The sequence below is a fragment of the Kryptolebias marmoratus genome, linkage group LG21 (genome assembly GCF_001649575.2).
Source record: "Kryptolebias marmoratus isolate JLee-2015 linkage group LG21, ASM164957v2, whole genome shotgun sequence".
NCBI lineage: Eukaryota > Metazoa > Chordata > Actinopteri > Cyprinodontiformes > Rivulidae > Kryptolebias > Kryptolebias marmoratus.
The window spans coordinates 10,005,827-10,021,501 of record NC_051450.1 but is presented as its reverse complement, the minus strand read 5'-3'; the positions used below and the strand labels follow the sequence as shown (position 1 = coordinate 10,021,501).

The 15,675-nt window shown below is 35.7% G+C and overlaps 1 protein-coding gene across 2 annotated transcripts in view; it reads right to left on the bottom strand.

Annotated features, from left to right (window-relative positions):
• LOC108234726 (cadherin-18) overlaps window positions 1-15,675 on the bottom strand; it is a 130,554-nt gene that overhangs the window by 4,630 nt on the left and 110,249 nt on the right. For both annotated transcript variants that reach the window (XM_017414127.3, XM_017414126.3), the window contains exon 11: window positions 7,207-7,458. In XM_017414127.3, the coding sequence (XP_017269616.1) occupies window positions 7,207-7,458 (252 nt within the window). The remainder of the gene's footprint in view (window positions 1-7,206; window positions 7,459-15,675) is intronic.

The window sequence follows — 15,675 nt, the reverse complement described above, 5'->3', positions numbered from 1 at the left end:
GCATTTATTTTTTACTTATTCTTTTTATCTGAACCTCACAGGGCTTTAGAAGTAAATACACTGAATATGAAGAATGTTACTCATTATTTATAGGTATTTCTTAAACCAGACTGGACATTTCAAAGTTTAAGGTTAACTTGCAGTGTTTATTTATTTATTTATTTTTCTTTCTACTGTGTTGTATTACAGACTGCTCTATATTGATGTTCCCTTGGCGGTCTGTTCAGGTCATTTCATATGCTGGGCCCATAAAAGCAAAGGTCTAAGTGCTCTTCAGTACACTGCTTATGTCACCAGGGAACATTATGCAGGTCTAAAGCAATGCATGCTAAAGCAGAGGCCATTACACAAGTCACATTTATACTACAGTCATACCATGGTGAAAGAAGATGACAGAGGACTTAAGGTTAATACTAAAATTATGAGTCTAATTCAAATACGTAATTCATCAAGGTTTAGAACATACCCTAAGAGATCACAGAAGACAAATACAAATGAAAATAAAAGAGGTAAATTTTAACTTAGCTAGATTTTTTTGTATTTTTAAAATAGCACCAAACCACAGCTCTTCTTTTTCATGATCCGTAAAAAGTATTCCAACAATCATCTACATTTTCAAGCACAAACAAAACAGGAATGTTTTGTTTTAATTGTTTGCTTTTTTGAGATTCAGTTGTGATAAAGTATTTCTAAGCTAGTAGGATTTAAAGAAAAAAAAAACACAATTATTTATATATGTATATATGTCAAAGGAGCATTTTGACTTAAAGAAATTAAAGAGCCATAGCCACAGTATGTTATTCTCATCTACCATAAAAAATAAATAAATTATTAAAATAAAGAAAAAAAAACATGCCTCAATAGTATGTGGTCAGAGAAATGCTTGCCCTGTTTTGCTTGTATGGCAGCGTAAGGATAGTGCTGATTTAATGATGTTTGACTGAATAAAGAAAAACAAAATCACCAAGGTGGTTTTTTTTTTACCTTTTTCTCTCTCTCTTTAAAGATCAAAAGTTTGTAGAACAGTTAGCATGTTTGCTAACACAAACAACAAAAAAAAAAAAATTCCTCAACATATCTAACAATTGTGACAATGAAGTTACCTCTAAATGCTAAATGCTACATTTAGAATTTTTTTTTTTTCTTTCTTTCATTCTTAATCTGGTTCTTCCAGTACAACCACCCATCTGGCTTACTTTGCATACTATTTAAATTCAAACATGGATGACATTAGAGATAGGATTTACGGCTTTTTGAAGGGAGCCGGATCTTGTGGATTCATTCATTTCACAGGGACATTCAAAAGAGTACCATCATCATGTGGCCGTGATGTACGGCCACGTTCTGCCATACTCACACTGTCCCGTGAGCCAGTGTTATATATGATAGTTTTAGGGTCTATAGATATACAATAAATAGTTTTGAAAATGCCCAGATATACAACAGTTTGGGCATTTCTGTGCATGTTTGCCAATCACAACTGCTGTGCTCCTCCACTTTGCCTATTCTTCTTTGTCTCAGTGGAATAGTAAAGGAAGAGTGTGAGTGTGTGTGTCTGCATCTGTGTAAAACATGAGGAGAGAAAAAAAATAAAAATAAGGAGCGGCTCACAACTGTTTACATCTCAGTTCCCATAGTTTATTTTAAAGAGGCGTTCAAGAGACTCGGATCATTCATGAAAGTCACATTACTATATGACATTCATCGTTGGAAACATCTAAAAACGGCATTACAGGGTTTGTTTTTCCTTGTATTAAGAGTCATTAATAAACAAGTGGCTTTTATTGAGTTACTTGAAGCTGTTTTGTTTTCATTTGAGGATGTACATGGCTGAATGGAAATGGTTCAAGGGCTGCTTCTGGCCCTCAGGCTGCATTTTTGTCATGAATGAGTTAGACTAATACTAGCAGATGGCATTGAAGTTGTCATATGCTGAAACAAGATGGGATGCTTCAATAAATATAAGTGTTGGATACACAATGTTACAGCTGCCATAAGAATTGATTTTGTGTAAAAAAAAAAAAAGGAAAAGTTAAAAGAGTCGATCAACATTACGTGGAGACAGAAAAGATATAATTAATGTGTTTTATTATGGTTAGATTTTTAATATATTTCTCCACTTAAAACAATTAGTACTATAATACTGTAAAATTTGCACAGAAACAAAATTAGTATTAGTAATTGAAACTGTTTATTAATATTATCTAAGTCATGTGGAAAAGCCATTATCCACCGAGTCAACCCAGACATAGAAAGTATTCTTCTCTGGTCTGCTGCAAACTTAATTAAGGTGGCTTATTAGAGAGCACAGAGGTAAAGCACGGACATTAATCAGACAAATGGAAAACAATCAGGCAAAAACAAATAACAGTGACACACAAAGATGAGCTTAGATTCAAGATATGAAGCATAACTGTGTAAGAGATACACAGATTGTGTGACACTTCTGTTTGTCAAATAGTGTGCATCACTAAAAACACAGAGTAACTCCATTTTTTCTCAAGATTAAAGGATCAGGACATCTTCAGGTGGGTTTACTGTCTTCAGACTAAACTTCACCAGTTCAATGCTCTTTTCAAGAACACAAGTTTGAAAGCTTTAAAGCACTCAACTGTGATCTAATCTTAAAGAACCCACATAGTTAATGAATGCAACATGCACTGTGATAACAATGCATATACTCAGTCTGGTGAAAATATGGTGAGAACACTGTGTTCAAATTAAAAAAAAAGACTAGATAAGCTATAAAGATAGACCAAGTCTTTCTCTTCCAATAAGAACAAACAAACCCTGAAAGGATGCATTTTGTAGCACAAGCCGAGTCTGCAAAGAGTCATTAAAAATAAACAATGCTTGTTCATGATGTTGCTACAGAGAAGGAAATAAACCTTTTTTAGGATGCATCATTGAACATCAGTTCACTAAGGCATATACAGTCTGCAGTTTTTTTTTCCATCATACTAAGTGATAAGTGAAATACTGTAAAACAATGGTCCTGAGAAGTTGCATTTAACTCAAGTGACAAAGTGCTTAATGGACTAGAAACAGATTTTTTCCTTTTTTTTTTTTTGATTTGGCAGGAGCCCATTTACAAAACCTCAAGTCTCTTGAGTTCAACCTGTGACTAATAGCTGAGTTACATGATATGTGAGACACTGAACGCAAAGCTGAAAAAGTGTGAATACAAATTGAAACACAGGTCAACCCCCCCTCTCCCCCCTGGTGATATTCACATTTCCTTTTTTTTTTTTCTGTTCTAACTAGGATCTGCATTGTGCAGATGCTTAGATATTCACCGTGTGTCTCAGACTCAACTGTTTTCTGCAAACAGGGATGGCCTTTTGTTCGCCTCTGCCAGAAGAATAGAAGAGGAAGACAGTCTGTATGATTATGCATAACCTTCACGCGCTAATGTCCACAGACAATCAGTAATGAGAGGAGGAAAGAGGAGCAACTGGGTTATTAGACAGTTTTATCTAATCATGTCCTAATGCAGACGGGTTTACAGAGAACGAAGCTCTAACGCCTCCTGGAGCTGATAGGTGATTGTTTACTTCTGGAAATTTAATGAGTTCCCTTTGATCTTTTACTTTCAGTAAGTGTATTATTTTTGACATATTTGATCGCTCAGACGACCAGTTTTTTATCTAACCTGTTAACACTGACTGTCTGCTCTTCCATGCAAGAGACATGATCATATTTGCAAGTTCCTATAAAATCATCTGCTGTCACTGGAAAGACATGTTGCCATAGTAACAGAGCACACATTCTCACTAACTGAAGACATGCTTTCTGGGTGCTGTGGCTGTCTACTAACATGAAAAAGGGCCCTTCTTTTTCCCAAAGTATTTCTGATTGTCCTGTGTGTTCATAGTTTGTATCACGTCATTCACAAACACAATCAGGAAGAGCGGTAACTACAATGATTATCTCCTCATTTGTCCATGCTTGTCGCATACTCATCTGACCACAAAATGCAGTGTAACACGTGTGAGAAGCAGAAAGTAGGGGGAAAAACCCCCAAAACATTGAGTTATTATTTCCATTAAATCATTTATTATGAAAAAAAAACATCTTTAGGTTGACTCTTTTCTGTTGAATAAAAGATGTTTTTTAGTGATACTAAAATTCATGCCATGTTTGAGTTTGCACAAACATAAGTCAACAATCTTTGAGCAGAAATATTCCTCTTCAAGGTTTTATTCAGACATACTTGTGTATGTGATGCACATTATGTTTCCATGCGCAATTAACTAGATTTGGATTTAGCAAGCCGAGACAACTTAATGGAACTGCTGTCCTTGCCCTTAAAAAAAAAAAAAATCACAGGAGCAAAATAGATTTATTGACCGAAGCACTGTATGTGCAAGTCTGCTACAATAGGTTGCAATATGTCCATTTTTACCTTGTTCATTCACTTTCTTTCTTTCTTTCTTTCTTTCTTTCTTTCTTTCTTTCTTTCTTTCTTTCTTTTTTAAAATTTATTTATTTTCTGGCTGGCCTATGACCTCACAAATCAAAAAGCATTGACAAATATTTCATCTGGAGTCAAAGTGAAACCATGCAGATAGCTGACATGGACAACTTTACACCCCTTTATATTCCATATGTGCATTTTGCTGTGTTTGTTAGGAGTTTGCTGTTTGTTCTTGTGCCAAAGCTGGAAGCCAAGATCTGTGGAGCATGCTCAGAATGACTGAAAGATTTCTAATTATTGCAATAATAATAAAAAAATAAAACAAAAAATGAAGCAGATGAGTTGAAGCATGTAGTTACATTTGTATATGAAAAATGTGCCTCATGTACAACTCTTCCTCTGGTGCCATTCCTGTTGCATGTAGAGTGGTATAATTTTCTGAGTAGTGACACGTACGGTTCTGGAGAACTGAAGCGAATGCAGAAATAGTGGAGTACACACAATAACTCACACTAGGATTAACACTTAAGTATATTCTCAGCCAGAATAATTACTCTATTGTATTTAATGGCTCTGTTGGCTAACCAGGCCTGAAATGGCTTTAATGCATTGTACTGCATAAAGATCTCAGTTGTCTTGAATGTTGTGGTCTTTTTTCTGTACTATTGTTTCTATAATATATCTTCCAAAACTCTGATGGCCGATTTGAAAGCTGACTTTCAGTCCAGCTTTAACCTGTAACATTCGATGATACTAACTCCTTCCTAATGCAACAGGTTGCAGCTTCTGTGGCATTGTAGTGATAAATGGTACAAACAACCACCCTTGTTGTTGTTAGCCTTCTACATACAGACATACTCCTTGTTCCTCAATGACTGCTGAGCGTCTCTTGCTGCTTTTTAAATGGGATAATTTAGTGTTTTCGCGAAATCCTCCTGGGCTGCACAAACTAGGATAAATGTCAAAAATTACATGACAAAGAGCTCAAATTGAGCCACCAGTCAAGCAGACGGTGAACCATGAATTTCACATTAGTGACTAAGTCTGAACATCACCATCTAGTCAATCAAAATTTACTCTCATTCCATTTATTCATTGAATTTTATATCTTTTTTTTTCTTTTACTTTTAGTGGTTTCTTGTCCAGTGCTTTATCTTTTTGTGTGTGTGTCATAGAACCATGGTTGTGTTTTGGCCTACTTTATTAAGGCTGCATTCATATTTCATTTGCAAATGAATAGTTTCCTAATTTTTCCTCTCACATATTAGCCCCTGTCACCAGACTTGACAGCGAAAGGAGTGGAGGTGAAGCACAAATAACGGAGAGGCATGGGAAAGGTATTTAACAAAATGAGAGAACCCTTTATTTGTGCTGTCATTTTAATTGACATCAATTTAAAAGGAGATGTGAGAACCTGCATTAGGATTGTTTTGTTGCAACCCGCTGCACTATTTTATTTATTTGTTTTTTTATTATTTTTGTCAGATGAAAATTAAAGGTGTCAGTAAAAGCATGTCTCTTTGCTTTGAAATTAGTTTACAATCTGGATCATATCCTGTCCCTTTAGATGTGGCACGCGTCACGCCTCCCTTCAGATGTCACTGGTGTGTAAAAAGACCTTCTTACAGGATACATCTGTGTGCCTTCGCTTTCAGGAAGGATGAATCCTCCTCTGTTCTCACTCCACTCTAAGCTGGATGCATTTTAAGAACAGAGACAACCTTCAAAATGTTAGCTGAGAATGATTTCCTGGCGACAGTAGAAGGATGGACAAAAGAGGAGCATGAAAGCCCAAATTAGACAAATGAGATGGGCCTTATGTACCTGAGCTTTTTGCACTTGGTATTTCTTTTAAAAAAATAAGGTTTATGTAGAATGTGGGTGCACTAAAATATAGGTTTCTGGTAGTTTTGTACAAAATGTTTCTCAGGGCTCATTGTGGATCTTTACATCTCAATGCATTTGTTACCTTTGTTACTTTTTCAAACTAAACGTTTGATATTTTTTCTAGTGGTTTCTGTGTTATTTCAACCGTAATAAATCCACTCTCTCATTATTGACGCAACAGTTTTGGCTCATTTCACCTTTTGTAATGAACCACCCTAATAATTATTCACACCTAAGTAAAAGACATTGATCCATTCAAGCAGCAGCCATTATCAGTGCAGAAATCCATATCGCCTAAGACAGTTTAAGTCAAGATTGTTTGGTTTGAAATTAAAAATGTGTCATAAGAAAAAGCTAAGAACCCACATCTGGTTAATAATTGTGTACAATCTGTAAGGGTTTCCCAATTTTCCATTCTCAACACTTGAAATTTGTGGCCAAATAAATTGCTTTTACTATTTTGTTTTCTTTGTTTAATACATAAAACCAAATTAGTTTCCTCACCAACTACTTCTTGGTTATTCTCAGTAGTCTTTCAGTTTGTATGCACCTCTTTTCTGTATCACACTGACCCTTTATTCCGTGTCACTGGCCTAACAGTCTAGTTCCTAGTCATCTTTTCCCCATATCACATCCTTTAGTATTATCCTTTTCTTATGTCCTTCGTATCTTTTTTCTATTTCTTTCACCTTCTATCTCACCGACTTTCTAATTTCAAATTCTACCAATGTCCTCCCATGTCTATTCATCCTTCTCCTCTTCCCTGCCCTTGGCATACCCTTTCTACCCCCTCCACTCTCCCTTGATTCTCTCTGGTCCATCTCCTCTGTTCGTGGCCTCAGGATATTTGCCCCATGTAGATCCTCCCTGCTCCACTCCCCACAGCGGTAGCCCAAACTTACCAAGCAAGATGATGATGCACAACAGGATGGCAATCAGAGCTCCCGTACTGAGACCTGCAGAAGAGAGGAACGCCTCGCCTTGGCATATCCGGATCTTGCCATAACGCTGGCACGGACACACTCGCAGGGTCAGGGTGCTGGTGCCGCTTAGCGACGGCTCCCCGCCATCCCACACCACAATGGGCAGCTCATACAGCTCCTGGGTCAGATGGTTGTAACGGCGCCGTCTGGCAATGATGCTGGCTGAACTGTCTGCAAGGAGAAAAGATTATGAAAAAAATTACACTCCCCTGACAAAAGAACCCTAATTGTATGCCTCTTTTAGTAAAGCAGGCAGTTGACTGCATTTAGATGACACTAGTTAAAAAAAAGATTAAAAAGACATGTAAATTAGATTTCTTTTTTTTTTTTTTTTTTGCTTTTGAAGTATCTCACGAAGACATTTCAGACTGTTTTTGCTGTTTCTTTGTGCCAAGGCTAATTAATTTCAGAGGTACGGGTTTCTTTTTTTTTTCTTTTAAACATGTACAAATTAAAAAAAAAAAACATTTCACCTTAGGCCGTGAAAAAAATATAAATAAATAAATAATGCACTGTCTCAGATATCAAATGAAAGGAAAACAAGTGTTAATGAAATTATTATCAAGATGGAAATTTTATGACCGTTTACAAATAAAAAGAAGCAAATGATCGTATTCGTTTACACAAAGTAAACTACAAGAATATACAACTTTTAATTGCTAAATAAAGCAGAATTTCCTCTTTGAACTAAAAGCATGATGTCTACTGACTTGCATTCATAACAAACCACTATATCCCACGTAAGTAGCGATATGTAAAATTGAGATATTTAAAACAAGATCAGCATGACATATAATTTAGAATCATTATGTAATAAGCAGTGCAGATTATAGTTTTTTCAGACTATATATAAACAGACAGATCTGTATTCTGTTCAGTCAAACTCCAGAAAATATGTTTCTACTAGTGAGACCAACTGGATATCATTTTGAAATCCATTCAAAATGGTGATTACTGTGTTTGTAGGTATATGTTTCTTAAAACCAATATTATCTTTTCTAATTCGATGCATTTAGAAAGGAGAGGGACAGGTGCTTTGTATGTGCAATGTAATGTAATGTTTGGGCTTATCCATGTAAACTGAGGATGATCTTGCTATCAACAAAGGTCAGAGATCACTGCAGTGCCAAATGATTTTTCTTTTTTTCATAAAATACATAAACAACTTTTAAAAATCCAATAGAATTTATTCAAACAACACTTTATTTACACCCACATATCCTAACTTCAAAGTTCTGCGAAAGCAAAACTAGATTTTTATGCATTTTCAGATTTATGGAAAACAAATATAAAAGCAGGACCAAAAATACTTTTTACTTGAACAAACAGAAACACCAGGTGCTGTACTGGACAGCGTTGTGTACAAGGCCACAGACTATTTGCATTCTGATAGTGTGAAGGGTCCAGTTAGGAACTGAGGTAGAAACTTATTGTGTTTTCTCATAAATGTAGTCAAAACATTGTAGCTGTAGTTGTAGTTTGCTCTAGTTTGTGGGATATGTAACTTTTTGCTGCCTTGAAGAAGGCATATCATTTGGCTCCCACCACAAATGTGTTTGCACCTGTTTTGATTTTTGCCTCTCTTTGTAAGCTCCAGGGCTCAACTGTGTCTTTTGTGTCTTTACACCTGCCCAGCTTGGGGACACAAGTTACATTTAGTTTTTGCTTCTGCTCATCCTCCCTTCTTCACTTTTTGCTGTTTTAAAACTGCCTAAAGATGCTGCGTGACCAGAACCTTACAGAGCAATCTGTTTTGTTTGTCTCTCCTTGCACAGAGTCAGTCCAAATTTAAAAGACAATTACTTGTTCATGAATTTTCTTGTGTATTTTTCACAGCACTAGTCATTTTGAAAAACAGGCTGCATTCCATTCCATAATGGTCTGTATGACCTTTGAGTTGGCAACCCTGTAATGAAATTTTTTAGAGGGCTTATTTTGCAACCCCAGAATGAACTAAATAGATTATAAACAGTGAACAGTTCTTTTTGTTTTGTTTTGTTTTGTTTAATAATAGGAAAGAAAAAACACTTTTTTTGCTCAAAGGGGACATGGTTAGGAAAATAATGTTCATGAAATCATGAAATTGCAATTTCTTTATCTTGAGAAAATGAGTATTAATATATGGTGAAATGTTTATGAATTTATTAGAAAAGAACATTTTCTCATCATGACTACAACTTTTTTCTAAATCATAGTTAAACAAAAAGGTACTTTCTCACCACAAACAAAGAAAAAAAAAAGAATCAAGCTGAAAATGTCCCATTAAAATGTGTCCATTGTTCATCATCCCATTACTGTTCTAGATGATCTACAAGTGTTATCATGTTATCACAGTGATGCTAAATGTTGAAACAATGTTGGCACCATGAAAAAAAAGAAAGAAAAAATAAAAATAAACAGTTTTCATTATTTATTATCTTGTTATCTCAAGAAAACTAGCTTGGCTAGTTCAAGATAACAGAACAATTAACTTGTGATTTAAAATAAAATGACATCAACTTGATGACAACAGGTAAAATATTTATTTTGGATTTTATGTGTACCATTTATTTCTATTAGCTGAATATTTCACGAGTTCAGTAAAGCCAGCTGTAAATAATAATTTGTTGTGACCAGTCAGATAGCATTCTAGCTGGGACCTAAACACATTTGTGCTCACATTCATACAAGAATGATGACCATTCAGTTACGGCAACTTTGTTAGAGTGATACAGTGCATGGTAAATACAGAAAGGCTTAGAACATGTTTTAAATGTTTACCTCATGTCTGTTCGGTGAGCTTACTTACTGTTAGTATTTTTTTATGGTATGACAACTGGGACATAAGAAAAGTTCATTTAAACATAAGAATCAGTCAGGTACCACAAATGGCACAAACAGGCTGAACTTTAATTGAACATCTTTCATATTCAGGTGTAAAAAACATATAAACCATAATTAAATAGTAAAACATTTTGGTTGAACTACACCACCTATGTGATTATTATCTCTTTAGACTGTGTGGCTGGGTGAATCAGGTAGCTGTATGAATAACTCTGGGCCCCACATAAGTTACTAACTAAAAATTCACAGATGACACACCACCCAATGGTATGTATGTTCACACTATTTAAGGTCTGAAAATGCTGAATCGTGCACAAGGGCAACCTTTTCTTTCCAGCCAGTGAGAACACCTCCGCCGAGCTGTACTATCGAGCTGCTGCTCTGAGACCTCGCCTCCCACTCCAATCCCTGCTCCATCTATGAATAATTAGAATGATCGACAGTTGGAAAGACAACACGTACTTCAAGCTTTATTAAGTCAGATTCGCCGCATCACCGTATCAGCACACAGATGGGTGGAGGGGTTTGAGAGAGAGCGCGGTGTCGGAGTCACAAACAGCCGTGAGAGATGAGGATTTGGAAATGACAGAGGAGAGGGGTAAGTGGGGGTTGGATGTCTGAGCAGAGGCACAGAGTGTCACGAGGTTGACGACAGAAGCCGAGCCAAAGAGAGAACAACTGAGTTCTGCATTTGTGACACTCATTGTAACAGACTTGACATGCTGAAGCACAGAACCACAGGAACACGGGTCCTTGTACTGACCACAGTGAGGAAGTTCACATCGATTATGTTATGGTAATTCACATTAACCCACGTCTCGTCGCAGGTGGTTGGAGGAGAGCGGTGTGCTTGTTGATTAACACCACATTGAGATGGGCCATCTGCAGCCACACTGCATCCACTTACAAGGAAACCCAGTATGAGACTTCACAGTTTATCTATGGCTGCACGTATGTGGCACGACATGCCGCCACCAAATAAGTGAAGAAAAATATGCTTAAAAGACAAAACAAAAGTCCCTTTTTAATTAAAACGATTCTGAACAACTTGGTTTGCGTCGTTTTGAACACCAGCAATAAATTATCCATTTTTTGCTCTTGCTGTCTGGTTTTCCACCACATGAAAAACACTATTAGTATGCAAGGCATGTGAGGTTCCACAGAACCCTCTGGATTTCCTCTTTGCACTGAGCATGCTAAGCCAGTGCAGGCGAATGGCCTCATTTTTCACTTTTCCAAAAGTATCAGCACGCTGAGGAGTGTCACTTGCATAACTTTTGTACCACTTATGTATTCCAGTTGCCCCTTCTTCAAGATATGAAGTTTAATAAAATTTTGCAGGAGCTGATAAAATCACAATGGAAAGGATGAGATCAACGTTGTTGATGGTTCTAGTGTGCTTACATGCATTTACAACAACTACATAACTTTAAATTTCTGATATGCTAAGTAATTATCAGTTGGTAAATAAAAATATGCAGTATGAGTTATGCAGCTGACACTCAGTAACATTAAATTAAATAAATAAACCAACACAAGCACTTCTCTGCAGACTTCACACTTGCCTACACATGCACTTTATTCCATTTCTTGTAAACTTTGGTGGGTGTTTGTAGGTGCTACTGATGGAAATCTGCTTCTCTGCAGTTTCCACTTTAAACCTAATACAAAGATCTGTGGTAGACCTGTTATGTGGCAATAAATATAAACATATATAGTTTGTACGTGTCTAAAATGAAACTTCTTACTGTTCATTTTTATGGTCAGGAAAATTGACATCTTATGTAGCATTTAATCACAACTCTCATTGTTCTTCAGAGATGTAACAAACCTTTTTAAATACTTTTTAGGTTTTAAGCTTAAAAATATGAACTGTACTTTTTATCCTTTACAGATTTTTATTTATTTATTTACCATCTGGGTTGTATTAAAGAACTTTGACCAACCATCAATAGCTCCCATAACAAATTATCAGATTGTGGATTTGACAAATGTTAGGAGTTATTTATTTATTTTTTTTAAGTAGTTTGATCATGTTCAGTGTGTCTTTTATAGAAGTATTTCATCTATGTCTAAGGTATCTCAGTCAGAAGAGTCTAACTATGATATTGTTATAGGGCACCTAATGTGCTACTTTTTCATTATAATTTGATTTTTTATTCTTGTGTTTTTGTTTTACTTTGAAATGTTCTGTCTTTACCCGGAAAGAAGAGGCAGGTAAAAGAAAATGGACTGATGGATGTTGTGTCTATGTACACCTCTGTTAATTTACCATCTTTTTATTGTTTAGGTCTGGTCATTTGGTTTGCTTTACATTTTGTTATCTCTTCACACCTGGTACCCCTGTGTTAAACATCACACCTGCCTTGCCTATAGTGTCTCATTTCTTTAGTACATACTCAGCCATGCCAGATCATCTGTTTATTTAACCATGTGGGTTTATTTTTGTAATTTTTTTTGTGTACCTAGCTTTAGGGGTCCTGGCTTTCACAGTGTTCTTGGCTTATTACATTATGAAATAAAAGTTTATTTCTCACCTTCACCTGCTCTGCTCCCAGTTCTTTAATTGGACTTCTTTCTATCATTGATTCCCATTGCTATTTTTGATTTGCACCTAAAGATGTGATTGAGGGAAGAAAGAAAAGTTAACCAGCTTCTTTCGTTTTTTTTTCCTTCTATTTGGCTACCACCTTTGATTTTACCTGGTATGTTCACGATTTTCAAAGTGGCACACATTACATAGCTAGGAAGCTTATTTCTAGATATAATATTATCCAAAGGTTAAAGCAAATTTTGATGAAGAGCTGTCTTTATTTTTCTCCAGTACATATCCACAGGAAGCCTCAATTGCTAAATGGAACCTGCAAGCAACAATACTTTTTACCAACACCCTACACAACCCAGTTTATTTTTTTATTGCTTAATTTTTTTCAGTTCTTTTTATAAGCAGTTTTTCCAATTTTGTCTTCCAGTGTTTAACACCCTATATTTGGTAGTAAAGTTTGATGATTTCATCATTTGCACTTTTGACTCCATTGGCCAACTTCAGTGAGATCCAGTTCTCTATGAAACCATAATGGTTCTAGAGAATGGAGACTGGAGGGATTACATGCTGTGACTTGTCATTTGCAAGTTATTTTGACGAGCTTCACAGTTGCTATCTCACGCTATCCCAGATTGGCATATGATGCCCTGCAGTGTCCAGACTTTCATGAGCTGAAAGTGTTTATTGGGATCAGACAAATTCCCTTCCAAACAAACATCATTTTGGGCAGAAGTGATAGACATTTTTTTTGTGCAATATAATCAAATATCTAAAGACACATGTTGCATTGTATTTAAAAAAAAACCCAAAACAAAACAACCTCCAATTCATTAGAGATTAGACTGACTCATTCAGACCCAGTCCAACAAGCGAGGAATGTCTATGTGTTGTCTGGTCAAGGAAAAAAAAAAAGGTTTTGCCAGCTGGCTTCAGTATATTAAATGATGCACTGGCATATTTGAGTCCATTAAGGAATCTGTTTGTTAATTTGCAGTTAGGAATGCAAATGCATACACACACACACACACACACACACATATATATATATATATATATATATAAATTATTTTTTCATTTTGTAAAAATTAAATAAAAATGATCAATGTAAACTTGAGCACAGCTCTGCAGACAGCACCAATGTTTCACAATATTTACGTCTGAATCTCCAAATGACAGCTTTTTGTTGAATCATAAACAAAGTAATAATCATGACTGTTCCAGTCCTCGCACTTTAGCACTTTACCATGTGACAAGCTGCTCTACTTTCAACAACAACAAATAATCATCATAATAATAATAATAATAATAATGCATTTTTAGTGCACTTTTAACAAATTGCCATTGCTGAAAATTTACAAGTAGCATGAAAAGTGTGTATAAAAGATGCTTATTATGTATCCCAAGGATTGACTTGACAGCAATCCTTTCTAAAAGGCTGGAATATTCTAGTCTTCTGTATGCACAGGATGCCTTTAGAAATTAATGGATCACTTTTAAGTAAGTGCATTATTTAGACACCATAGCCTCTGGATAATTACCATTTTTAAAGAAAATGTCATCGAATATGACATATAACAAGACCAAAGATGCATTCAATTTTAAATAAAGTAGGTGTAATAGAGTTGAATGTGTTTAAATAGACTTTGCCAGAAAGGGTTTTGACACAGTTATTTTCCAAAGCAGCTGAGCAGAACATCACTCTTTTTTTTTTTTTTTTTTTTTTTTGCTTTAATGGTGTCTGTAGTGCTGCGTGAGTTTGACCTACACTTATGGTAGCTCATCCAACACTTTACCTGTATCAACACATCCGGGAGTTTAAAGAGCCCTGGCTTCATTTTCACAAAGATTGCAGTTTTATTTTAGCTAAAAAAAAAAGAAAAAAAAAACTGATACTCAAACACTGCACTTATCTGATTTAGTGAAAGAGGACTGGTGCTGTTACAGGTCTCTGTAGAAAAAAAAAGAACCAAGAGTAACAAGATAATAGCTATAAAGATATCTGATATGAATAAGTGGTAAAAATTTCTGAAAAAGCTGTGGCAATTTAGCTAATGGGTTCTTTTGAAAAACAAAAGAAAAACATGATTGTTAAATTATCAAATATGAATAGGATGGATGAATCACTTGCAGGTATAATAGGCAATTTAACTGCAGAGGTTTAAATGGGGACTCAAACTGATTTTATTTTATTTCATTTATTAAAAGAAATATGAACTTGGAAAAAAAACTAAGTTCAAGGAAGATCCTGTGCAAGCGGAAAGTAACTGAAGAGGAAAGGAGGTCATGAGAGAGTTAGTGGTGTGAGTGACTGAGAGGGATTTTCTTCAGATGCACAACAACAGAGGGAGGTATTAGGCCTCGGCACAGAGCAGCTACCAACTGTTAGTCTGTAGCAACAGCAATGAAAGAAGCTGCTTTCAGTGTGAAGAGCTTACTTTAATTATCAGACATAGGAGTTGACAGTGTGCTGCATTGTGCCTGTATTTCTTTTTTTCTTTAGTTCAAGTGCAAATGCAGCCTCCAACTGAGTACATGTGACCGAGGCCACATAGAGTCTCAGCGCAACTTCTCAAACTTTTCAGAAGAGGTTTATGTAGATAAGAAAGTGAATGGAAACTAAAGGGAGAAATGGATATTATATCGTTTAGGTGGATTATGAATTAAACTAAAAAAAATTACACTTTCTTCTCTGATAAGCTGCTGAATATATGATCAGTTATGTGTGAATAGAAGAGTGGTCAGCGCAAAGGGAGATTCTTAAACACAAACCACTTTCTTTCTATAAAGCTGCCCAATTGGTGATCCTGATTCATGGATTTAACTGCTCCAGTGGAGCTGCTCTCCGGTCAACAAAGAGCTGGAGGCTGTTCTGGGCAGCTGCCTCTCCTCCGTTTAGACAAATAACCATATATATTGCTTTGCTAAATCAAAGTGTAGTCATAAAAAAGGCTTCCAAGTTAAAAAGTAAGTTCCATGACAAAGTACCAGAATCCCTATATATATATATATATATATATATA